Below are 27286 nucleotides of genomic sequence, written 5' to 3'. Positions count from 1 at the left end.
ACAGTTCATAACTCGAGAAAATAAACTAATATTAATGGAGTTATTCAGAAGCATTTGCCCATTCCAAATTCTCACAATAATCCACGAGTTAGGTATTATTGTTACTTTTTTCCTGGCTCCTCAAATACCGCTTTCTCATGGTTCCCTGCCTCTCTCTCGACTCACCTTCCCACTTTCTCAGTCTTCTTTTCCAGCTCTGTTTCCTTCAACTTCTCTTGAAGCAGTGTGTCTCTTCTTCTAATTCTCTTTCCCTCCGTAGGAGATCTCATCTTCACTGTTAGTATCCATTACCCTCCATGCTCATGATTCTTTAGTCTTATTTTTCAATAGAGATGGAGAGCTGTCTTTCGAAGTCAGTCCTATATTTCTACTTGCTTAAGGAGCATCAACACAGAAATGTCCTACAGCATGTCAAACCATAACTCGCGGTCTGCTCTCTCTCACTCACTGCCACATCAACTTTCCCCAATGTCACGCCTTGGCTAAGGCCCTCATCATCTCTCATGAGGGTGACTCCAACTAGTCACCCAGGCTCCAGTCTCACTGCCTGCTAATTCTTAATCTTCTGCTTAAAATTCTGCAGTGACTTTCGATTGTTGACAATTATGGTCTCTAAACTTTTTTGGGACACTCCTATCATAAAATATACAGTGTGTGTATATATATAAATTTGTAACATTACTATATTAATATGTTAAATACATTATACAAATTTGTACAAGATAAGTACTTTTAAAGACAAAATTCGAACACACATTAACAGAAGTTCTGGGTTTTTTCTTTTTTACCCTAGTGAACCCCACTTGGGAGAACCCTGCTCTAAATAATTACTAAATGGGATAATAAGTGTAAGAAGTGGATATTAGTGGAGGAATGGTAGAGGCATTGCAGATGGCAGCACAGACAGCATAAACCACAAATTGGAGATCACTGGCCAAGGGGACCCAGTCCAGACTTCTCAACATGGTACGTGTTTTTCTTTTTTTTTCTTTTTTTTTTTTTTTGAGACGGAGTCTCGCTCTGTCGCCCAGGCTGGAGTGCAGTGGCCAGATCTCAGCTCACTGCAAGCTCCGCCTCCCAGGTTCACGCCATTCTCCTGCCTCAGCCTCCCGAGTAGTTGGGACTACAGGCGCCCGCCACCTCGCCCGGCTAATTTTTTGTATTGTTTAGTAGAGACGGGGTTTCACCATGTTAGCCAGGATGGTCTCGATCTCCTGACCTCGTGATCCTCCCGTCTCGGCCTCCCAAAGTGCTGGGATTAGAGGCTTGAGCCACCGCGCCTGGCCGGTACGTGTTTTTCATATATTAATCATGCTACTCTTTCTGTTTATAATGCTTTTTCCATTCTAATTTGCATAGAACATTTGTCATTTTTTTTCAAACTCAAAGCATCTGATGTCTAATGGAACCTTTTCTGATGACCTCCTCAGACCCGATGTCCCAACATCCCATAATTTCCATCTCTACTTTTCTTGGGATCAAAGCTTCTTTATGACTTTGTTGTACTTTGCTGTAACTCTAGCAGGCCTGAAGGGTGAGCACGCTAGAGGAAGCCACAGAATAGAACCTTCTATTTCCATACTCCCTCTGTCATTCTCAGAAACATGCTGGCATTGTCACCAGTTACACACCTGGTTGGCAAGGAGGCATATAGTCAATGTTTCTAGACAGTAGAAATGGACCAAAACGGTATTAATCTCCTTACGTACCAAAGGATGGTAAAGAACATTCCTTAAAGGGCCTGACTGAATCATCACAGCAATCAGGTGACATCATCAGCAAAGGATGTCTTCACAACCACGTGCGAGGCAGGGGAGCTTGTTCTTATATCACCAGCAAAGGGTGCCTTCATAACCACGTGTGAGGGAGGGGAGCTTGTTCTTATATTACCAGCAAAGGGTGCCTTCATAACCACGTGTGAGGGAGGGGAGCCTGTTCTTATATCACCAGCAAAGGGTGCCTTCATAACCACGTGTGAGGGAGGGGAGCTTGTTCTTATATCACCAGCAAAGGGTGCCTTCATAACCACGTGTGAGGGAGGGGAGCTTGTTCTTCTGACCAGGGTTATTGTTACTGTGTCTCCTATTCCACACCGCCTTTGATGTATGGTAAGATGCATCCTCTGTCTATGTTAAAGGAAGACATTCTTTACTCATATCTGTTGGTATGAATCATAGTATTCTTCATTTATGACAGATGCACAATGTCTGTTTCCCCATAGACTGTAAGCTTGAGGGAAAAAACATTCCTTTTTTATATACTTGGGTCCTGGCATAGGGCCTGGCTCATAATAGGAGCTCAATGAATGCCACTAAATGAATGAATGGATGTCACAGGTGTGGAAATGATGATCAGGGGTATTGAGGTAATTAGCTAATATGAACTCAGGTTTATAGAGCCAGTAAATGATAGAGACTGGCCAAGAACCAGCATCTCTATCTTAATATTCAATAAGAAATTGGTCATTGCATCTAGGCCCATGCTTTCATTATTATCTATATGCCCAGTTCGCATCTCTGGAATCTCAAGCTGCATATCCAACTCGCTGTCTGGCACACTTCCCTCTGGATGTTTAACACGCAGCTCACACTCAGCTTGGCAACGAAAAGACCTCTTGCTTTTGCTTCTGTTCCCGGGCAATCTTCCTCGTATTTGACACCACCATCTACACAGCTGCTCAAACCAAAACTCTAGGAGTTACCCGTACTTCTTTTTCCCCTCATTCCCCACACCCAACCCATCTGCAAGTCCTGCTGCCTCACATACACATGTCATATAGGCATCTAGGACTACTGGCAAACAGAGCGATCTATTAAAAACATGAATCAAATCATGTCACCTTACTGCTTAAAGCCTCTGTCTTCCCGTCACATTTAAGATGCAATTCAAACTCTTCACCAGGGCTTAAAAAGCCTTGTGTCTGCTACTCCCCACCCGCTTTCTCACACCTGCTATGCTCATGCCAGACAGGTCTCCTTTTTCATTTCGAGAACACACAAAACTTATTTTCCTACAGGGTCTCTGCACCAATTGTTGCCTCAGTCTGGCTGGCTTCTCATCAATCGGATCTTAAATGAGATATCTATTCCTTGGAGAGGCGTTCTCTGATGGCCAGCTAACACAATCATCATTGTATCATATCTCTCAATTTTAATTCCTCACCTACAAGTTATTGCTATGTGATATTCTCCTTGTTAATTTGGTTTCTGTCTTATCATCTGTCTTCCCCAATGCAACTCTAATTTCCTTTAGAGCAGACTACTGGTCTATCTTGCACTGGGTATAGGAATACCCTTACTGCTACATAGGCCATGACCTGTACAACTCTGGGGCAACATTCACATAAACCAGGATGTGAAAGGCACCTCCTAAAGGTGTGCACGCCCAGCTCTAGGGCCTGGCACAGGGTAGGCACTCCAAAAATCTTAATGAAATAAAGTTGAAAAAGGTTAATGTCATAGGGGAATTCTGCCTAATTTTTAGCCAGTAAACTTACACGGAAATAAATTTGATTTACATATTATCCGAAGGGTTATAATTATAAAATTTCCAAGTCACAGAGTTCAATTTTTTTCTATATCAATCTGAAACAATGAGATTTCAAAAAGCAATCAAAACAGTTAACAATAATTACAATTTTTCCTGAGAAGATATTCTCTACTATTCTTGTTCCTGAATTGAATACTCTTTTAAAGAAACAACGACATTATGGCAGTAGATGGTGATTTTTTTTTATTGCTTGCCATAGAAATGGTTAGAGCGGTGACATCACAAGAGTGCATTTCCAAATTTTGCCCCAAGTCTGAAACATCTATGCACAGTCCGGACTTTAACAGGGGAGCCTGGAACACACTGCAGCTCTTGAACTCATGGCATTTGTCTAATGACAACTTTGGCAGTAATTGGTGGATAATTGAAGAGCAAAACTTTTCAACCCTCACACTCCACTTCTCTTGTTCCACATGTCAGTGTCACTGTAACTGGAGCTACCATTTTAGCCAACAAGTGAGGATAACATTTACATTTCAAAAAATTAGCTTTTCAGGAAACATTTGGTGAACACATGCATTTTGTACATTAAATGACATCTTTGCAAATAACAAAATAAGTAAGGTCTCACTTGACCCTCACAAACCCCAGATTCTAAGGGATCTGGGGTTTGTTTTCTTAATAAATACTGACTTAAGGAGCAAACTTAAGATGAATGAATCACCAATTTAATTTTAACCTTTTTAAAGACCTGCAATTTTCAGGTCTTTCCACTGGAAAATTCCCTTGTTTTGAGACAGTAGGCCTGGCTGAACTACTGGATCTCCGTTCACGGAAAGCTTTTCCGCATCACAGAGCCACAATATCTGGTGAAAGGACACATACACTCCTCAAGACTAGTGTAGCATTACGACTGTCCCTACAAATGAGGGAAGAGACCCACATCCAGGCCACATAATTCAGCACACTTCAATCTCTGAGGACACCATTAACTCATATTCGAATAGTACTAATACTTTCAGTATTATTTGACTAATACTTGACTTCATACCTAAGCAAAACAAATAAAAATAAACCAGAAAAATAACACACATTTTCAAACCCTGGAAGCCTAATTGTGTATTGTTTCTTGGTGATTTCTTACGATTTTTCCCAACCTCCCAGTACACAAATATCCAAAAGCACTCAAGAGATCAAGATGTAATTTAAAATAACTATTAAAACAAGTGAAAAAGTATAATTTTCCTTGAACTTTAATATTTGTTTCAACTAAAAAACATTATCTCAAGTTGCACACTAACCTACTGATTCAACACTCAGGGGCTCAGTTCAGTCCATTTTTATTATCTAAAAGTTACCACTTAATGACAATATTTATAAAATATTTTCTGTACACAAATATTACAGTAGTTTGAAAACAGACTATTATTTTCATACAATGCTGTGTTCTCTTCTCCAAATAGGCATTTAAGGTCTCCCTGACACCAATTTATGACATTTTTGCCATGAAAAAAGCTCAGGTGTTAAATATCTTTCATATCATGCAAGTAGGCATGATTCCAATTAGTCCTGAATAGAAGACAAAATGACAGTTTAATAAGCTGCAATTTGCCAGCTCTTTGAACATTTGATGATATCACCATTTTGCCAATCACTTCTTGCACTTTGGCTTCAACCTCTCTGTCACAAAAAATTACCATAAATATACAAAAGCAGACATCAGCGATGTCTCTTACAGAAACAATTGAGTCAGAAATCCAAAAATGACTTTTCCAAGACATTAAGGAAGAAGAATTATTCATCCAATACTTTCTCAAAAGATAATTTCTGCCAATATTCCTAGTAATTTCATCGAGGCCCCCGTGAAAAGGAGAAGGAAGACTAATATGCTAAAAATAACTCAAGGCATAGTTCCTTATGTCAATGGAAATGACTTTCTGCATGTAGAATAATGCTTTATCTCTGGAGTATTTATTTTAAAAAAGAATTCATCTTAAAAGTTTTTACTTTGAACAAAATAGCTCTAGGATGAAGCTAACACTGCATCAACATAAATTGTTTTTGAGGAGTCTAGAAGAAACACATTTTCTAATTATACCCTTGTATCAGTATGAAAAAATCTCCAGGTTTGAACTTCAAAATCTTTGACTTTATTTCTAAGTGGCTTTTATTGGATTCTGTCATGCAAGAGGATCCTCATTCCGGTTCCTTTAGGAAAAAAATACTAACAAACATTGAACTCTGAGAGTTAAAAATTCATTCTATAAATGAATGGATCATATGTAATATTCCAAATTAGTATATGAATATAACAAATATCCACAGATCATAAACCATTCAGAAAAAACCATACCTTACCACTACTAAATGCAAATTCCTATGCCGTTTTTATCAAGACTGGTATCGACCCAAAAACTTGGTGGAGTCTTACTCTGGGTACTCCTTCTTATTTCAGTAATAATGTGAAACCAAAAGTGAACCCATTTCAAAAATGTACTCACTCTTCTATTCTACAAATTCTGAAACTTGTTGGAAGAAACTATATTCCAAAGAAAATATTAAGAATTGCATATCTCTTTACAGTTTAATTTACCTCAAAAGAAAGACATAGTCACGGCTTGTGGCCTTGGAGAAACAGTGAAACTACTGGCTAATACTTGATTTGGATATACATAGTTTGAGTTATGAGTATCAGTATTTTAAATCTAGTAAGGTAGTGACAATCCAAAATTAGGAATATAATGGAGTTATGCAGCATAAATAAAATTCAGAGACAATATGCTCATACACTAGCAGGCATATGGAGTAGAGGACTTTACTATGAGTTCCAGTACACTAATGCTTAGTTACATAACCTTGGGCAATTTATTTATGCTTTCTGAATCTTTCCTCATTGGTAAAATGAAAATACATATAGTCATCTTCTGACCCAGGTAAGAAGATCGAAACAGAGTTTCCAGATAGGAAATGTCATCTTCATAAGGTATTAAAGGGTCGCATAAGAGAATGCAATGCAAAGGACCCAGCAGAGAGCTTGGCACATGGGAAGCACACCATAAATAGTTGTTGTTGTTGTTGTTGTTGTTGCTGCTGCTGTTGCTACCGCTGCTGTTAAACACATACAAACATTAAAAACTCAGTGTTGTTGGAGGAGCTACTCCTTACTCAAACTGGAATTCAAGCAGCATTACTCAAGCATTATTATGACTTTGGAGCAATATCAAATATGGCAAATCACTGAAAGAAATGCAAACTGCTATGAGAAGCTCAGCAGGGAAGCAGAGTACCCGTGTCTCTCTCTCCTATGCCAGGCAAAGATTCCTATATAACCTTGTTCCTTTTTTGCCATGTCCAAGTCTCTCCAAAAATCTAAAATCTTTCTTGGAGGAAACTGTGATAGAAAGAGCACTAAATTCAGATTAAGAAGACCTGGTTTGCTAGTTCCGTGACCTTAGGCAAGAGATTGTCCTTGAATCATAGGTTTCTTATCTGTAAATGGAATACAGTTGGAGGTGGTGATCTCTTTAGATTACCTAATCCGACTATACTACTGCTAGATGCTTAGACACCTGATATAACTAAAAGCTTCATGTCTGGCAGAACATATGGTATACAATGACTTGTGGTCTCTTGCAACCCTCCCAGTTCACACCACTGCAGTGATCGTATTTTACTCCCTATTTAAAATCTCTTCCATATTTAATTACCTCTTCTTCAAGAACAACTTTAATATTTCTAAAGAAATCCGTTAAATCTAATGAGAACAAAAGACAGATTTTTAAAGCAATCATTATTAGTTGACACAAAGTTATGAATTCAAATGGAATACTTTATGTTATTATTTAGAAGGTTTGTCTTTAAAAGAAATGTTCCCTATCTAAAAGTGGACCAAATACCACAGAATGTGGTTTCCATGGTAACTGCCACATTTAAAAAAGATGCACACGACTAAAGATACACTGTATCTTCTACAAATGGATCATTCTTAGAAAAATCACTTTTCTTGCCTCAGCTTGTATTTTTTGCTTTTTAAACAATATAATTTTATCCACGATGAGAAGAAAGCTAAATTATTTGTAACAGTTTAATCACAGATATATATACACTAGTTTTATGTCTTCAGGATGAAAACAATTACAGAATTTTAGAATTATAATGGAAAAAGAAAGCTGGTAACCTACACAAAATGTAAGCTTTACTTAAAATGGCATTTTCCTATATTTTCTGCTAACTAAATACTTAAGGAATATTATTCTTTCACATATTAATTTGTATAGTAATATATAAATAATGCAAACGTATTATTAAATTCACATGTAATACTAATAGATACAACATTATTGCATATTAATGAAGCACAATCTTCACATCAGTGCATCCAAGCCAAAATATGCTGAGAATTTTTGCCCCCACTATTTGGAAAATTCTGTATGACCTATGCTTTTGGTGTCAGTAAAACAGTATTTCCCCCACAGGCTTTTTTAAATGGCCTAGTTATGAAAAACTCTATCAATATTTTGAATATATACAGAAAGTTCCTGGGCTATCTTAAATACAGCACTTAGATAATACAATAAAACTTCATCTGAAGAAAACAGAGAATTGTAATGTGTGGTTTTACCAGGAGTCCACCAAAAATATCTTATTTTCTTTTTACAAAATTAAAGTGAAATGATAACTTTTCCCACCAACCTTCTAATGCCTGACGTTAAACTTTGTACACTGTAGTAAAGCCCACTCAGTACTTAAAACACACTCTGTCCTCAATACAAATAACTCAGTTCATCAGGGGATGAGTAGCACAGCTTGGTGTGTACACAGCTGGAACACCAGGCCACCACTCTGATGTGACTATGTCACTAGGGAGAAGAGGGGAACAAAAAACAGGGTTACATTAACAGCAACAGCCTCATTAGGCTGGGGGAAAAACAGAGTTCACATAGCTTGGTTTTTCCAAGCAATCACTCCAGTCTGATCCAAAGAAACAAAAATACATACTACCTCAGGACCAAGCAAATGTCATTAATGAATAAAATATCAGAGATGAAGTACTATTTTGGCTATGCAGGTAGGATATAAATCATTTTAATACAGGTGTAAAGTATCTTTTACTCTTGGAGTGAATTACCATTTGATTTTATAATCTCTTTTTATAGTTTTTCATAATAAATTCAGAGAACAAGAAAATAAGATATAAGAAAGAGATAGTAACACATCTGGAAATTAATATTAGGCATTAACTCCTAAATAATTTCTAATCTCAGCTATGTTTGTAATTTCTACTTCCTAAAGACACTTTGTAAGCATCCCTGCCACAGTGGTAAAACAACTACACTAGAATTTGCTCAGCTGTGACTTAAAATATACTTTCTTATGAATCATAGTATCTACAAAATTGTATTTCTTAAAGCACTTTGTTTTTTTATTTGAGAATAATAATATTCTCAATAAATTAAAATGAAATTTTGGCACACTAAAATAAAATCTGGTAATTACATTTTATGAAAGTACTAAAGAATCTAAAGTTTCCCACCAGATTTTCTTTCCAACGTTTTAACATATGGAAAATACCATCAGTTATATTGGTCAATGTCCTTTAAATTAAGTCTAATGGCATAAATTTTTCTCAGAACTGAGAACTAGAAAAAAAAAGAACCGCTATGATTTTTTTCATTACATAATTAGAATTATACAATTCACCATGTTACCCTCTTTGCTGTGGCTTCCAGGCAAGTACAGAGCTAAAATTTCCACTTAACTGTAATATTTTTTCTTCAGTATAGATTTTCTAATGTGGTTAATATAATTTATTGCTGAATTCTTATTTTCATTTATTTTAAGTGTATGTTTATTATAAAATGCTGCTTTAGATCTTTTTGATAGTAGCTGGCATATAAAAAAATTAAAATGTTTTCACTAGAAAAATGCTACCAAAGACCAAAAGCCATGTATAACGAGAATGTTCAGACTGTACATATTGTTACATTCATCTTCGAGTAATCTTTAAAGAATGATAGCCAGTGTCCAAGCCCCTGAATGCAGACACACACTCAGTTTATAAATTGAGATTTTTATCTTAGGCCCAAATTTGCAAATGCATGGAAAATCAGGTAATGCGATTGAGATACGATTTTTAAAATTAAAATTGTCATGTCAATCTCTTTCTAGGAAAACTTTTTTCTAAGTAGAAGATAATTACTACAAATTCTGCATTTTGGAATCAGTGATAGGTTCAGCTCTTAATGTGAATCATATGCCAAAATCAAGATAATCTGCCCATTTATTATGTAAAAATTGTTCATATTAGATTTATGATTCTCAGTGTAGGGAATTGAGAAAAGCATTTAGATGCCAATGTTTTGCAAGAGCCACTGTACTATATGCAAATGCTAAATTCAATATATTTCTCAGATATGGCTGATGACCTTCTGCAAGGTTGCTGCATTTAATGTGCATGATACTGATGGTGATGCACAATGGTTGCTGGTTACCCCAGGTGCCTGAATGTCCCTACTGCAACAGGTCACATAGCGGTCCTAAGATGGCGACGCCACCTCTGGGGAGGATCACAAAGGTTCTATGCAACAACCTCTACAGGAGTCACAAACACCACTTACTGTGGCAACAAACGTAAAACATCAAACAATCTCTAAATGGTTCAGGGCCCTAAAAGGACAAGTAAGGGATCAAGGAACCTATGCTCTATTTTTCCTCTAATTCAACAGGATAAACTATAGAAATTATTTCATTATATTATAGTTCAAAAGCAAAATTAGAATTACATGTAGAACTTTCATGTTAGAAGAAGCTATTATATTTATAAATTTTCTTCATATTAAAATATGATTGAATCAATAAGATCATTCTCCAAACTAATTTCAATAAGACAGACCTGGTAAATGAGAAATGTTTGACAGTGAGGTTATGAATTTCTACAAGTCTTGATTTCTACTAGTCTGAATGCTTTTTCTTAAATATATGACCTTAGATAGATACCATATTGAACATCTTGTATGATGGTGGTAAAATTTAGTGTGCACATTAGCAAATTTAAGTATCATAATATAATATATCCTGTCATTGAAAATCAAAGTACTATAACAAAAATATAATATACACATAAAATAATTAGCTAACTGAACCAAATAAAATGAGGAGACTAGTTCATTGTCCTTGGTGCATTTCTATATCTTACCATTGCTCTTTAACAGAAATTATTAGAATAACAATTAACCCATAATAATTATAAAACATATTCACCAAAAGGGAGTCCCTAGTTGGAATGATTCACCTTAAGATTGGTAACTATACTTTATAATAATGAATTTCTAATCAGCATACAATATACTACATATTTGGAAGAAGTCAAAAATAGATTTTAAGGAAACTGTACTCAGTTAAGAATCTGGTAGAAGGGAAGCAGCAAACAAAGCCATAGATTTCAAAATAGATATTTCACTGGTCCTCTTTTGGTTAAGTATTTCAAATAGTCCTTTTTACAAAATGGCCTCCATTGCTAAGCTAGAATAGCCACACATTAACTGAAAATCAAATCTCTCTGGAATTAAATTTTTAAAATTATACAATCTAATATTTAATATGTTTGTTCTGCATCAAACTATAACACAGTGATTTGAAAAAGATCTTCTATTTTGAAAATTACATGCCTACTTTGTTTTCTTGAAATTTGTGAATGAATTTAGAACTTAAAAGGTATTATACATTACATTATTTAGACCACAACTATGAAGAGATAGATTTTGAAAATTTAAGACTTACCTGAAGGAAAGTTTGAATTAATATCCTCAATAAATAATCAAAGATAAATACAAATTATGAGTATTTTGGTACACATGGTAAGATTTTTTAAAATATAGCTCATTGCTAAAAGTTTTAGAAATTGTATTCTCTAAGAACGACTCAGTACAACATACACAAAATTATTTTCCTTTTGAGCAAGAATGCATTTAGCCTGTTTCCATTGCTTACTGGCATTCCCTTGACAGCAATTCCAATTAGTAAAACGTTCCAAGAAAGACACGAAATAGGGGAAATACAATCTTAAACTACAGCATTTGAGGAGGTCATATAGTCCTCATACTTAATGTTTCAATAGGAAGAAATTCAATTAATAGCCTCATTGTACTATCCCTGTGGCTTTATTATACGTAATAGTACTAAAATTTCCCCTTTGTTATGATTGGATGAACCGCACCCTATATGGCAGATACGACTCATGCAAAATCACAAAGGTTCCCTCTAAATTTGGCCTCCACTTGTATCGGCTTCCCATAACAGCCCCCAAATAATAGGAAGTTATGTAAATTAGTGTATTTTATTTTATCCATTATACAACTATACCACGCAAACAAATCCTACACTGACTCAGAACCCATATCTCTTGCCATGGGAGAACAATGGTAAGGTTTAACATCATATTTGAAAGAGAATACGAACTAGAAAATATTCCTAATAAATTGAGTCAAAACGCCAGCATATATTTCATAAAGGCTCTAACGAGGTTGGTGGCAAAATATAATACACGATGATTTAACAGGAACCACCTGACTATTCTGGTACCATAGGCACTACAATGACTATCTTTTTGGGTAGCAAACCACCGTAAAACAAGTTGAAAATAATTGTACTGTAAATGTATATCATTGACAACAAAACCTATGCTGAGTATATTCATATTGCATCAGTTATTCTCTGAAGATAGAAGACAACTCAAGGTCAAGTGAAAAATAACCAATAACTCCTATTCTTTGCCTTACCACCTCCCGCTGTCCACTCAAAAAAATTAACATCTTACTTAATTAGTAGTGTGTTTATGTTTAGATAATTATAAAATTGTTGAAAGACATAATATAACAGAAGGTTTGTTTTGTTTGAAAATTATATTATTTGGGGAGGAAGGATAACTAGAGGAAGAAGCTTGTGTGGTGTGGTTAGCATGGTTAGATTTCAATGGGAAAAGGGGTATTTAGACCTAGTATACAATATGTTTTTATTAGAAAAGAACATTATCTTTTTATTGTTATCAATTGCTCTTAAATTTTTCTTTAATACAATTTCACAGCAATCTCAAGAGGATACACTAAAGGCCCTTGATTATATATATTCTAAAGAATGTATTGCATCACAAAGATACACATCCAATAAGATTTCTTTTTTCATCTGAAATTTATAAAGATAATTTTCCATGCTGACAGTGCACATTTCATCCACAAGTTTGAGGAGTCAAATGCTACCACAGCTGGGGGTTATTCTGCCAAATGGCTTCCAACAGGGACTACAGAGATGTGGGCTAGGAGGCATGTGTGTGTGCAGGAAAAAGCAACAGACCTGATGGGAAATAGCCCTTCTCTGGAGTCATTTTTATCAATTACCATCTGAGTGATCTAATCAAATATAGTCTAATGAAAACAGCAACACTAGGAAGGAAAAGCAAATATTAAAACAGCTGCTTGATTACCTACAGAGATTAAAACAAAAAGCAAGGAGTGAGGCTGATATATTTCATAGGGATTTGCTAAGGCTGAAGGGAGGGGTAAGGGGCAGATACCTTAAAAAAATCCATCATGAAAGGAACTGAGACAAGATTATAAAAAAGGGGGCCAAGTTATAGCGCGCCATGGGATTTTTAATCTGGCTACCTGTGGTTTCTGTAGTTAAGGCTTTATTCATCCCAAGACGGGGGGGTGGGGGGGAGAAAAACAAAAAAAAATCACATTTATATGTCAGTTTTGCAAATGATCAAACAGCGTGCATCAACAAGAATAAGAAGAAAACATTAAACGCTGATGACTTTTTAAAAACAGATACCCGTTTTATCAAATATTATTGATAATTACCTGTGCATCTCGTTTCTTGAACTCCTGAATTTGATCTTCGTGCTCCATATTGGCAGCGCGAAGCTGTTTTTCCAGGTTTTCAATTTCCCGTTCATGGTCTCGGACTAGGCTATCCTTCTCTGCGTTATGCTGCTGTAATAGGTGCGTCTTCTCCTGTTCATGCTCCAGCTTCAGCTCTACTATCTGATTGGACAATGAGGAGGACAGTTCATCAACAGAACATCCTTGTCGTCATGACAACTCACGTACAGCTTAATTTTTCTCTAATTTGTCCAAGTTGAAAATTTTTATTTTTGCATCATTATTACCTCACCCTTGAAATACTCTCATTTGTTGGGGTGGTGGTTATACAAACCTCCTAATATTCAAAATAGTTGGGCATATTCAGTAAATCCTTCTGCAATCTGTTGACACAAATGTCTGAACATTGAAAAAAATTATCTTGAATGCTAGTCACTTCCTCCCCAAGAATTCGGGTATCACTGATCAGCAATGGTTATAAATGGTTAATAGTCAGTACGCTTTGCTTTTTGCTTAAATATACACATGTAAAAAGCAGCAATTAAATCGATCAGTTTTCTTCATGATTTACAAATAAAAGATCGGAGCTAAATACGCATCTGGATTCTTGTATATACAGTTGTCTTTTAAAAAATAAAATGATAAATTTCAAAGCTCCATTATCTCGTTGTCAGCTACGGTATACCAACATAAACAGATGTTCTGTGTTCCAGAAGGGCACCTGCTGTGCTGCAAGCTTGCGCCATGATTTCATAAAGAGCATTCTATTCTCAGGATCCTTTCCCAGTCCACTCCACACTGGAGACTGTGACCTTGGCCAGTCTTAGCCTCTCCCTGCTAGACTGAATGGCAGCCCGAGACCAAGGGCCTGGTTGCCGCAGCTTTGATACTAATCCTCCCAGACTGTGCACAATGGCACCCTACCTGGCCTGCAAACTATAGCCAGCCAGGCTGTCTTTGAAGCAGGTGATGAATAGGGGACGGCAGGAAGCCAGCTTCCCCAGTGAACTCCAGGCCACACAGCTGCTAAAAACAGTCACTTGGATTTTTCTTCAGTTTTGGTGGATTTCAGGGGGAAAAACTGCTGTTATCTAGAATATGTTGTGTTATTTTCGGCGTGAGAATCCATCTTCAAAAAAGCTAACAGTAGGAGCCTGCTCCAAATCGATCTTGTTTCGTGCAATGAATCACCAGACTACCTTATCTTAAAGCTATAGCATTCATTTCTCCAGGCATGCACACTGCACTAAATTTCAGAAGTTTTCTTTTTTAAATTTGAAATTCTTATCTCCTTATGACAAATCACGAATCAAAACACAAATGAAATTTGCTTTAAAACATGGGTTTCAAAATGTTTTCTTAATGTGATTAAAGAGGAGCTGGTACCATTCCTTCTGAAACTATTCCAAACAACAGAAAAAGTGGGACTCCTCCGTAATTCATTTTATGAGGCCAGCATCATCCTGATACCAAAACCTGGCAGAGACACAACAAAAAAAGAAAATTTCAGGCCATTATTCCTGATGAACATCGATGCAGAAATCCTCAATAAAATACTGGCAAACCAAATAGAGCAGCACATCAAAAAGCTTATCCACCACAATCAAGTCGGCTTCATCCCCGGGATGCAAGGCTGGTTCAACATACACAAATCAATAAACGTAATCCATCATATAAACAGAATCAATCACAAAATACACATGATTATCTCAATAGATGCAGAAAAGGTCTTTGATAAAATTCAACATCCCTTCATGCTACAAACTCTCAATAAACTAGGTATTGATGGAATATATCTCAAAATAGTAAGAGCTATTTATGATAAACCCGCAGCCAATATCATACTGAATGGGCAAAAGCTGGAAGCATTCCCTCCGAAAACCAGAACAAGACTTTCACTACTCCTATTCAATATAGTATTGGAAGTTCTGGCCAGGGCAATCAGGCAAGAGAAAGAAATAAAGGGATTCAAATAGAAAGAGAAAAAGTCAAATTGTCTCTGTTTGCAGATGACATGACTGTATATTTGGAAAACCCCATCGTCTCAGTCCAAAATCTCCTTAAGTTGATAAACAACTTCAGCAAAGTCTCAGCATACAAAATCAATATGCAAAAATCACAAGCATTCCTATACACCAATAATAGACAGAGAGCCAAATGATGAGTGAATTCCCATTCACAATTGCTACAAAGAGAATAAAATACCTAGGAATACAACTTACAAGGGATGTGAAATACCTCCTCAAGGAGAACTACAAACCAGTTCTCAAGGAAATCAGAGAGGACACAAACAAATGGAAAAACATTCCATGCTCATGGATAGGAAGAATCAATATCGAGAAAATGGCCATACTGCCCAAAGTAATTTATAGATTCAGTGCTATCCCCATCAAGCTACCATTGTCTTTCTTCACAGAATTACAAAAAACTAATTTAAATTTTATATGGAACCAAAAAAAGAGTCTGTATAGCCAAGACAATCCTAAGCAAAAAAAAAAAAAAAACAAAGCTGGAGGCATCATGCTACCTGACTTCAAACTATACTACAAGGCTACAGTAACCAGAACAGCAAGGTACTGGTACCAAAACAGATATATAGACCAATGGAACAGAACAGAGGCCTCAGAAATAATGCCACACATCTACAACCATCTAATCTTTGACAAACCTGACAAAAACAAGCAATGGGGAAAGGATCCCCTATTTAATAAACAATGCTGGGAAAACTGGCTAGCCATATGCAGAAAAATGAAACTGGACCCCTTCCTTATACCTTATACAAAAATTAACTCAAGATGGATTAAAGACTTAAACATAAGACCTAAAACCATAAAAATCCTAGAAGAAAACCTAGGCAATACCATTCAGGACAGAGGCATGGGCAAAGACTTCATGACTAAAACACCAAAAGCAACGGCAACAAAAGTTAAAATTGACAAATGGGATCTAATTAAACTAAAGAGCTTCCACGTAGCAAAAGAAACTATCATCAGAGTGAACAGGCAACATACAGAATGGGAGAAAAGTTTTGCAATCTATCCATCTGACAAAGAGTTAATATCCAGAATCTACAAAGAACTTAGACAAATTTACAAGAAAAAAAAACTCCATTAAATAGTGGATGAAGGATATGAACAGCCACTTCTCAAAAGAATACATGTATACAGACAACAAACATATGAAAAAAAGCTATGATCACTAGTCATTAGAGAAATGCAATCAAAACCACAATGAGATACCATCTCACGCCAGTTAGAATGGCGATCACAAAAAGTTAGGAAACAACAGATGCTGGAAAGGATGTGGAGTAACAGGAACACTTTTACACTGTTGGTGGGAATGTAAATTAGTTCAACCATTGTGGAAGCCAGTGTGGCAATTCCTAAAGATCTAGAACCAGAAATACCATTTGACCTACAATCTCATTACTGGGCATATACCCAAAGGATTTTAAATCATTCTACTATAAAGACACATGCATGGCTGGGTGCGGTGGCTCATGCCTGTAATCCTAGCACTTTGGGAGGCTGAGGCGGGCGGATCATGAGATCAGGAGATTGAGACCATCTGGCTAACATGGTGAAATCCCATCTCTACAAAAAATACAAAAACAAAAACAAAATTAGCCGGGCGTAGTGGTGGGTGCCTGTAATCCCAGCTACTCAGGAGGCTGAGGCGGGAGAATGGCGTGAATCCGGGATGGGGAGCTTGCAGTGAGCCGAGATTGTGCCACTGCACTCCAGCCTGGATGACAGAGCGAGACTCCATCTCAAAAAAAAAAGACACATGCACATGTATGTTTATTGCAGCACTATTCACAATAGCAAAGACTTGGAACTAACTCAAATGCCCACCAATGATAGACTAGATAAAGAAAATGTGGCACATATACACCATAGTATGCAGCCATAAAAAATGATGAGTTCATGTCCTTTGCACAAACATGGATGAAGCTGGAAACCACCATTCTCAGCAAATTAACACAGGAACAGAAACCCAAACACCCCATGTCCTCACTCATAAATGGGAGCTGAACAATGAGAACACACGGACACAGGGAGGGGAACATCACACACCGGGGCCTGTCGGGGGGTCAGGGGCTAGGGAAGGGACTGCATTAGGAGAAATATCTAATGTAGGTGACGGGTTGATGGGTGCAGCAAATCACCATGGCACGTGTATACCTATGTAACAAACCTGCACATTCTACACACGTATCCCAGAACTTAAAGTATAATAAAAAAAAAAAGAGTTGGAAAATCAACAATATATTTCTAACCATAAATGTATTGTTATTTAGAAGAAGAAAAGTATGCAAACCCTTGAACATATACACTTACAACAATAAAATAATGTATGAATAATAAGGCAAAATGTATTTTGCATCTCAGAACAGTGAAGTGTTATAGTGATTTATATTTATTTAAAATTTAGGGGTTTTCCCCATATTATTCTACTATTGGCAATATTCAGAAAAAATAGTATAAACATTTTCTCCTAATAGATACTACACCGAGTAAGAAAGTTTTCTTTATTTAAAATGAATGTATATGCTTTGTTTTGTGTCTCACACAACTATGTTAATCCTAACAAAAGAGACATTTCAAATTGTATTGCTGTTATGACATTTTGCTCAGGAAGCTGAGTGAATGAATTACTGAGCTGGAATATTTTTAGTTCTTGGACACGTTATTTCTACTCAGTGTTACACTACCAAGGATCATTATAATAAAATTATACACTTGAATCAAAATCATTTAAGTATGTAACACACTGAAGGGAAATGGGAGGTAGAAAGTTCTACTGAGATCTTCTTGAAAGCCTCAGAAATATTGGAAGAAGGAATGTGACTTAAAACTGATTAAAAGCAAAATATTTTACAATATTCTAGAATGAGAAAAGTAACCAAATGAGCTATAATTGGGGCAAAAGAATTGCAGAATTTTATCCCAACAGAAAACACATGACTAGAACTAGCTGTGAGACCGTTAGTAATGATACCTCCTTGTTCTGGTCTCTAGTAGTAATGCACTTTCACAGTAACTTTCTAAACAGAGATATTTGAAGTTTCTTATAGACTCATGAATGATCATGCCCATGTTCAAATTTCACTTTACTCATTTTTAAAAATCAGGAAAAAAATGAAATAGTGATCATGACATTTCAAGCCTAGACATAAATAGTCACAAATGATTATTAGTTTGATATTTTGCCAGGGCCTGTTGCTCCGTGATTCTACTTAATGAACAAATCTCAAGGTTGCCAAAGCCTTTTACATATCATTCACTTTTACCTCTCCTGCTTGAGTGGAGAATAATTTTCAATTTAAAGTGCAATAGCTCAGGCTTCTCTGCTAAGTCCAACACTATGTGGCTAACTTCTGGATGTCATGAGCCCTTTCTGGTCTTTTCCTAGGCTTCTGCACTGTCAGTATCTTCTGGTAGGGGTGTCTTCTCCAGATAAATGGTAGAGTCCAGAGGAGAAACCCTAATGTTGGGGGAATATCTTGACGATGCTATTCATAACTGCAAAGGATATCTTCAAGGTAGATCTGTAAATAAAAAGTTTTACTGGTGCCTAACCCCATCCGTGTAAATAAATGTTAAAAGAGTCATTTGGACTTTCCATTTGTCCTTTACTTGTGCACATATCTCAAAGGTAAACACAAAATAGCACATCTTCTTCGTGGTGGACTAGTAGTTACTTTGGTTGACCAACAGTAACGTCTAACGGAGTTAATGATGACCAGGAAGTGGTAAATTCTGGACATTTTAGAGGACATAAGAGCAGTCAGAACCCACAAAATGAGTATTAAATGGTTAATAAGCCTTCTAAATTAAGGGGTGTGGGGTGTCCAGACCCATAATACATGCTACAAGGGAGAACTGGAGGCATCATGATCAAGGACCCTGCTTAATTAAGGCTGATTAAGGAGTTCCCTATAATAAAAGAGGGAAGGCTTCAAGTTCCACAATCCCAAAGCACTGAGCTATGAGACAGATAACAACACCGGGTATGTGCCCACTGTAAACATATTAAAGCAGACTGGCATGTCTTCCAGGGACAATGGTAGTGTCAGCCCTCACTTGCAAGCACCTGGTGGTAACTGATAGTCCTCTGAGATGCTAGGGTTGACAGCTTGTGGTTGGGGTTCATTGCCTAGAAAATAGTGGGTTGACTTGTAGGAAACTGTCATTTTTGTAGGTCAAAACAGAAGATGAAAAAGGGGCCGGATGCAGTGGTTTACACCTGTAATCCCAGCACTTTGGGAGGCTGAGGTGGGCAGATCATCTGAGGTCAGAAGTCTGAGACCAGCCTGGACAACATGGAGAAACCCCGTCTCTACTACAAATACAAAATTAGCCGGGCATGGTGGCACATGCCTGCAATCCCAGCTACTCTGGAGGCTGAAGTAGGAGAACCACTTGAACCCGGGAGGTGGAGGTTGCAGTGAGCCGAGATTGCGCCATTGCACTCCAGCCTGGGCAACAAGAGTAAAACTCTGTCTCAAAAAAAAAGAAAAAGAAGAAGGGTCCTGCTCCACCCACTATGCTACTCCATAACACATGCTGAACTTGAAATTCAAGAGTAAAGTTTTCCAGTTTTGAAGTCCCTAAAAGCATCAGCCTCCATTTCAGAACAGACGAAATCCTTCTACAGCTTGATGATGATGTCTTCATTCCAATTGAACTTTCATGTAAGCGCCTAAGGGCAAGAGCACATTCTAGGTCCCAAGAAAGACCAAGATGGAGCCACTGGACATCCAAGTCCCGAGCGATCTTGGGATATATATTTTAAGTCCTGGTAACTGTTTTACAGTGAAATTAGTGCTAGCAAATATGGCCTGAACCACTTTTAATAATCATTTAAAGAAACAGAAAAGGAAATGCAAAAAGTCATTTCTTCTCAATATACAATATGTAGAAGACGAATACATCCCAATAACATAGCTTAATGTGAGGAACACCAGTGCTAGAAGCATAAATTATAGAAGGATGCACCACAACACATTGAAAAGGGGAAATGATGATATAAAATACTAACCAAAATAATCTTGAAAGTAATCAAATTACAAACTCTATATTCTACATAGCCCTTGTGTGAAAATGGGCTAAAACTAGAGAAAGTAGGGAGAGTGGTTCTCCATATTCTCTGGCTAGAAAAGGAGGAAGAGAGGCAGTCACAGTTAGATGCCCTGGGGTTATATCTGTCCTACAACTCAACAATAATTGCTCTCCCTTAAGTGAATAGAAATATGGAAGTTTAAGAATTTGGAGGGACTTAGAGGTTAGCTAGTACAATGTTAATCTTAATCTAAAAACCTTCCCTATAAAACCATGATGGTTGGTCATTCAGCTGCTGCTGGAATGACTTTACCAACAGGAGAATAACTGTATTCCAAGAGAAACCGATGCCTCATACTGAACATACTTGGCACTGAAACTTCTGGGTAAAGATAATAGGGAAAACTGAAAATTGTGAAAAGAACAAAAACAAATGTTTAATATAGAACATGAGAACATTCACTGGCAGTGAACAAACAAGGAAAGAAGAATAATAACTTGGCCACAAATTTCAAAAGGAGATAGTTAAGGAAAGAAAGAGAAGATTCTGACATGGTTTCATGAGACATACTCTTTTGTCCCTATACCCTAGAAGTAGAACTGGTAAGTTGAAATTACGCTGAGGATTATTTTCCAGTATCCCAGTTTTAGAGAAAAATGAACTGAAGATGTATCATTCAGTTGATATTTTCCCTCTTCTGCCTGGGGGGAAGATAAGGAGGACAATTTCAATGGAGTAAAAATGGCTACTGGAGAGAGATAAAGTTAGGAAAGTAGGACACTTGGGCTGATTCTCTCTGATAGAACATAAGATTTAGAGTTCACATAAAAAATAAAACACTCTCTAATACATAGAAAAACCCCAGTGTAAGACATTAATAAATTGTTAAAAGACAGAGCCAGTATCAGTTTCTCTAACAGAAGTTGTTCAGAACTGCAACTAAGCTCTTTTTCTCCATCCGTATCACGATCTCATAAAAAAAGTAAATGCAATGAAATACCTGTGCCTTCATACTGAAATTCAGAGGAGGACAGACAGGCTGAAAAGTAGTCAAAGATAATTCATGAATATTATATCAGTCCGTTTAACAGATTTGGACACAGGTGTCCACGTTAAGCCCAAGCAAGATGAGGGAGAAAAGTATGAAAACTAGAGAAACATCAATTACATTAGGAGAAAGGTGAACTTAGCAACAAAGAAGAGGAAAAGAAGTAAGGAAGAGGCCCATCATTAAAAACCAGAAACAATTATAAGAGAACTTAATAAGAACATGAGTGTAATGAAAGAATAATGCAAGGATAACAAGATAAAACAACAGAATTAACTAAGGACCCAAATAACTCCATCACAAAATTGATTTTAAATCAGAAACAATGAGCTGAATAAACATGGTGAAAAATCAAATCGCTGACATAGATAAAGGCTTGAAGTAATCATAATAAAGGTCCAGGAAAAAGACAAAGAGAAGCTAAAGTAGAAAGAAAACGTGAAAAGAAAATCCATGTAAACACAGACTATGGTATCCGAAAATTTCCCTAAAATGAATGAAGAGATGAATGTGTATATCAAAAAGACACACTGTAGACCAAGAAAAATAGATTCCAATTGAGGAAAAGAGACATGAAAAAACCTCAAGGACTATAGTCCCCAAACCACTCTTGAAAAAAAAAACAAAAAACTTGGGGATAAATTTCAAGCAAGAGATGACCAGAGAAGCTGTTTTAAGACCAATGTTTGCACCAAAAGGCAATGGATGATGTGTACAAAGTGTCAGGGGAAAAAAGAATGATCAAAAAATTTTATGCCCAGCTAAGATATCCTTCACAAATTAAGAGAACACATAGTGATGCTCAAGCATGCAAAAACGCAGTGAATACAACTCTAAGCCCTTCTTGGAAAAGCTACTTGATGAAATCTCAGTAAGTCAATAAGATACCAAAATAAGAACTCAGGTATGAAGCTGTGCAAAAATCCTGGTGGTGAGCACATAATTGATTTAAATAAAAAGCTAGGTTTATGTAACTGTGAGAATTATGGTTATGAAACAAAATATAAATGTTATAAACTTCAATAATGTATGAATAATACTATGGTTGACAAAATAGACTGATATAAGTAGGTGAAAGGAAGTACAGGCAGTTTAATTTTTCTCTAATAAGGAGTAACTAATGCCTTCAAAACTGAACCACAAAATTTAAAAATTAACTTGAATGTAATTTTAATTTCTAACATTCTAAGAAATAATCTCTTACGTAGTTAAAAAATGTTTTTCTAAATTTTAGAAATCTTTCCATTTCCACTGGGCACAGTGGCTTACTCCGTTATCTCAGCACTTTGGGAGGCCAAGGTGAGATGATCACTTGAGCCCAGGAGTTTGAGACCAGTCTAGGCAATGTACCAAGACCCTATCTCTATAAAAAATAAATAAAAAAGAAAAAATGAGAGCAATCTTTCCATTTCTCTTGTTTCTTCAAATAATTTCACATGTAATTTAATATTTTAATTATAAGTGGCAAATGTAGCACGGTCCTGTTTCTAGAAAATTGTTTTTGTCTATATATCTACTTTTCTTCTATTTATCAATCTCTCATAGAAATTTCTAGAATAATGCTCACCTAAGATTAATAGCAGTTGCTTCTGGAAGGTAAGATTTGGGTAAAATTTTTGCTCTCTTCTTTGTGTGCAGGACCACATCAAATGCCAGCAGCTCCCTTTGGGGGCAATATTTACTTCTGGTGGCAGTACAAGACTCTTAAACAAGGGATGTGGTCTCTCTTACGACAAATGGGTTCTGGGTCTGTGAACCGACTCAGATCTGGGAAACTTGGTAGAGGACTATGATTTTTCCACCCTAAGTGGAAAACTGTTTCAATTTCACTCACCAGTTCTGGACGTTTTTCTTGATGTTGTACAAGCCAAGTAATATTCTCACTGGCTCTCTATCTTATCTCTCAGAACACAGCTCATTATCACCACAGATCCCTGCAGGGCAAGACACCTGAAGGGCCTGTCTAGCCTTACTGTCCAGTACAGTAATCACATCTACCTTTCATCTGATATCCAAGTGCCCCACATAGTGCCTGCCAATTTGGAACCCAACTTTCCTCCCAACTTTCCTGTTGGAAGTCAGCAGCTCAGTTCCATAGCGCATCTCCTACCGTCAGCCCCGGAATACATAGGAAACCACCATGGAGCTGGCTCAGTGCTATCAGTGCCCCTCCCACCAGTGCACTTTAGCACCCTAGTAAAGGCCATATCCTCTAGGCCCTCTCATGCACTGGCTTCTGTAGCCTAAAGCAACAAAACCACTCTCATATTCTCACTTTTCTGATACTTTGACCCTTCCCCCATAGTAAGCCAAGGCAGTTCTGTCGTGACTGAAGCAGCAGGGAAGTAAGTAGCAGAAAAGACTACTGCCTAGTAAAAATCACAAACAATTATCAACATGCCACATTTTAAAAAAATAAAGATGAAGGACAGTTCAAACATTGTAAACTCTATCCAAAATTATGTTGATCATCAGATTAACTGTTCAAGGGACACATTGCTTTAAAGCATTGGCATTAATAGACAGAGACTTTTCTACAGGGCTTGCCAGGTAACACTTTCCTCTCATGTTCTCCTAAAGGGCTCTCTGTAGAAAACCTTTGCTTCTTGGTTGTAAAATTTAGTACTAGTTTTAATAGGTTGGTGCAAAAGTAACTGTGGAAGTAATTGTTGTGTTTGCCATTACTTTCATGGCAAAACCCGCAATTACTTTTGCACCAACCTAATATATAGGTCATTAGACTCATGATGTTAAGATGCATACTAAGAAATAGGCAACAGGTACATCAGGCCCTGGTATTTTTCATGTAATGAGATATATATTTAACATCATCAGGTTATGTCTGAACAATTTGCATCTGCAAAATTGCACACTTGAAATGTCAAAATAAGTTACTAAATTTGTTAGAGCTGCAGACATTTTGTGCTAATGGGGCAGAGTCTACCGTAAAGGCAGTAGTTTCACTAGACTGATTTCATATCCTCACTAAAAGATGTTGGAATCTTTCTTTCTAGTCGCAGTTATATGATACAAAACGTGCTACTGGATACTTCACTATACGAGAAAGACTCCCTTAAAGACACAACTAAGGACATATACAATCTTCTCTGAGTCTCTGGAGTCAGAGTAAAAATACATTTTAGCACAGAAAATACTACAATCTGGTCTGACTTTCTGAACACTTTAATAGAAATAGGCACAAAAAAATTGTAAAAAGCAGGCAGTGTGTCAAGAACAGAAATAGAATGTGTCATTTGGGGATGGCCATGTGGCTCCCAGATTAGATATTTGCTACAACAAAAAGGGCCATCCATGAAATCTGTCAATCAACAGTTCAGTTTAGGTATGGAAGTTCTCCTTATTTAAAAGTTTAATGTTGCTGTGATAACCGCTGTTAGAGATGGCACCAGGGCCTGCCAGCATACACTGCTTCTTCATGCCTTTTCCTCTCCAGCCAACCATCAACAGCCAGGACTACTGCCTGCTGAAACTCCCGAAGCTCATGATACAGGGAAAGCAGAAGGCTGGAAGCACAGCTGTGATTAGCAAGCTGATTGATGAAGCAAGGCTGGAAGCAGGCGCTATCTCCTGCAGTTATCTTCCCATTTAACACTTCAAAACACTTCTCTGGCACCTGTAGGTGATGAGTGACAATCACCCTGAGCTTTTAAAACTTTTTGAAAAATGAGCTATTACTTTCTGTGTTTTTATCTGCCAGATCTCAGTTGAAACTCAGGAAGAACCCAGAGAGTCAAATGCTTCAAAAGGAGTTTTTGTTTTCATGGTTTAATAATGGACAACTTAAGCCACACAAATTGAGAAAATTAACTAAATTTAATTAACATTAATTAACTAATTAACTAAATTAATGAACTCCATATAGATGGAGTTCAAAATTTTTAGGAAAAAAAGTCTTAACTGTATATTTTAATTCATTTTGCTTTATGTGTTTCTCTAAAACACATTCAGTTCTCGATGAAATGTCCACGTATGAATCTAGTATGTCACTGCTTTTGAATGAACATGAAATATAAAAATGATGTAAGTTTGCTAGTTAGAGTTCATAATTTAGAAGGACAAATAGGTCAACCGGGTTATAAACTCCTCCAATATATAGCACTATGTCTTTACTTTCTTTTTACCTTCCTTATCTTGCCTACCACAATGCTTTGTAAATTATTCATCATTTTGAATGAAACAAGGTAGCATTCGAAAAACAGAATTACAAGTAGGCAGAGACAGCTGCTTCATCTTCCCCATCACCAAATTGGCTGGTCCACCGGCAAAGACCCTGCCTTACCTATGGATTGGACGCATGGCTGGTCTTGCAGCTACCTAAGGCGAGTTCCTTCATCTGTACACTGGATTCCATCCTTTCTTGCCAAATTAAGCATGTTGCTCTTGAAATTATCCCACCACTCTCTGCATCATCAATATTTCCTTCTCCAGTGGATCAGTCTCATCAACAAGCAAACATATCTTTAGTGTATCTCATTTTTTAAAAACTTTCCCTTGACCCCATAGGTCCCTCTAGATACCACCCATTTCTCTGCTCCCTTTTCTTTCAGAATTCCTCAAAATGGCTGCTCACAACCCATTATCTGTCCACCCACATAATTCAGGCTTTGGTTCCCACATTCTGCTGAAACCAGTGTTGTTGAGGTGGCTGAAGACCTCGCCATCCAGCGGTCAGTTCTCAGTCCCCATCTAACTTCCCTTCTTGGCAACACCTGAAACAAGTGGTTACTCACTTCCTCCTTCCCGAAACACTGCACACGGCTTATGGGAAATCCCACCTTCTTAGACTTTCCTTTTACCTCACTGGTTGTTCCTTCTCAGTCTCTTTTGCTGCTTCCTCCACCTCTTCCTCATATGTAAGTGTTGGCAGCCCCTAGACTCAGTCCTAGAAGTTCCTTTCTTTTCTCTCTACTCATGGCTCAGTGTCTGTCACCACCATCCACCTGGCTGCTCAGCTGGAAAACTTTTAGGTCACATTTTAGCCCCCTCTTTACCTTACGTTCTATTTCACATCCATTGACAAGTCCTGCCTGCAAAACAGATCCCAAATCTGACGACTTGCCATCTCCCCCACCATTCCCACCCTAGTCCCAGCCCGGGTAACCTCTAACCAGCCCACTGCAATCATCCTCTAACTAGGTCCCCTGCTTCCTCTCCTGCCTCCATCATAATCAAAGCTCCACACAGCAGCTGGAGAGATCTTTCAAAAATGCAAACCAGGCCAGGTGCAGTGACTCACGCCTATAATCCCAGCACTTTGGAAGGCCGAGGTAGGTGGATCACGAGGTCAGGAGTTTGAGACCAGCCTGGCCAACGTAGTGAAACCCTGTCTCTACTAAAAATACAATAAAAAATTAGCCGGACGTGGTGGCAGGCACCTGTAGTCTCAGCTACTTGGGAGGCTGAGGCAAGAGAATCACTTTAACCCAGGAGGTGGAGGCTGCAGCAAGCTGAGATCATGCCACTGCACTCCAGCCTGGGTGACAGAGTGAGACTCCACCTCAAAAAAAAAAAAAAAAAAAAGCAAACCAGATCTTGCTCAAATGCTCCAATGGCTTCTCAACACACTCAGAATAAAATCCAATCACCCACCACAATCCATAGGATGTGATAAAATCTACCCTGTACTGTACTTTGGCTCCTACCACTCTCTTCCAAGTTCACTCCATTCCAGCTACAAACTAACCCATCTCTCCTGGCTGTTGCAACTGCTCCTCCCTCTGCCTGGAATGTTCTTTCCTCACCTCAGGTTTTTGTATGGTTTCCTCCTTTACTTCATCCAGGTCTT

At 37.4% G+C, this 27286-nt stretch overlaps 1 protein-coding gene across 11 annotated transcripts in view; it reads right to left on the bottom strand.

Annotated features, from left to right (window-relative positions):
* Window positions 1-27286, bottom strand: part of CEP112 (centrosomal protein 112) — a 564728-nt gene that overhangs the window by 257963 nt on the left and 279479 nt on the right. For all 11 annotated transcript variants that reach the window (XR_004430727.1, XM_033183912.1, XM_033183914.1 and 8 more), the window contains one exon: window positions 13347-13529. Coding sequence is in view for 10 of the 11 variants with exons in the window: in XM_033183912.1 (XP_033039803.1) it covers window positions 13347-13529 (183 nt within the window). In the remaining variant the exon portion in view is untranslated. The remainder of the gene's footprint in view (window positions 1-13346; window positions 13530-27286) is intronic.

Source organism: Trachypithecus francoisi, unplaced genomic scaffold (assembly GCF_009764315.1).
Source record: "Trachypithecus francoisi isolate TF-2019V2 unplaced genomic scaffold, Tfra_2.0 Lachesis_group20, whole genome shotgun sequence".
NCBI classification, from domain to species: Eukaryota; Metazoa; Chordata; class Mammalia; order Primates; family Cercopithecidae; genus Trachypithecus; species Trachypithecus francoisi.
The sequence above is the reverse complement of the archived record's forward strand: the minus strand, read 5'-3'. Positions and strand labels throughout refer to the sequence as shown.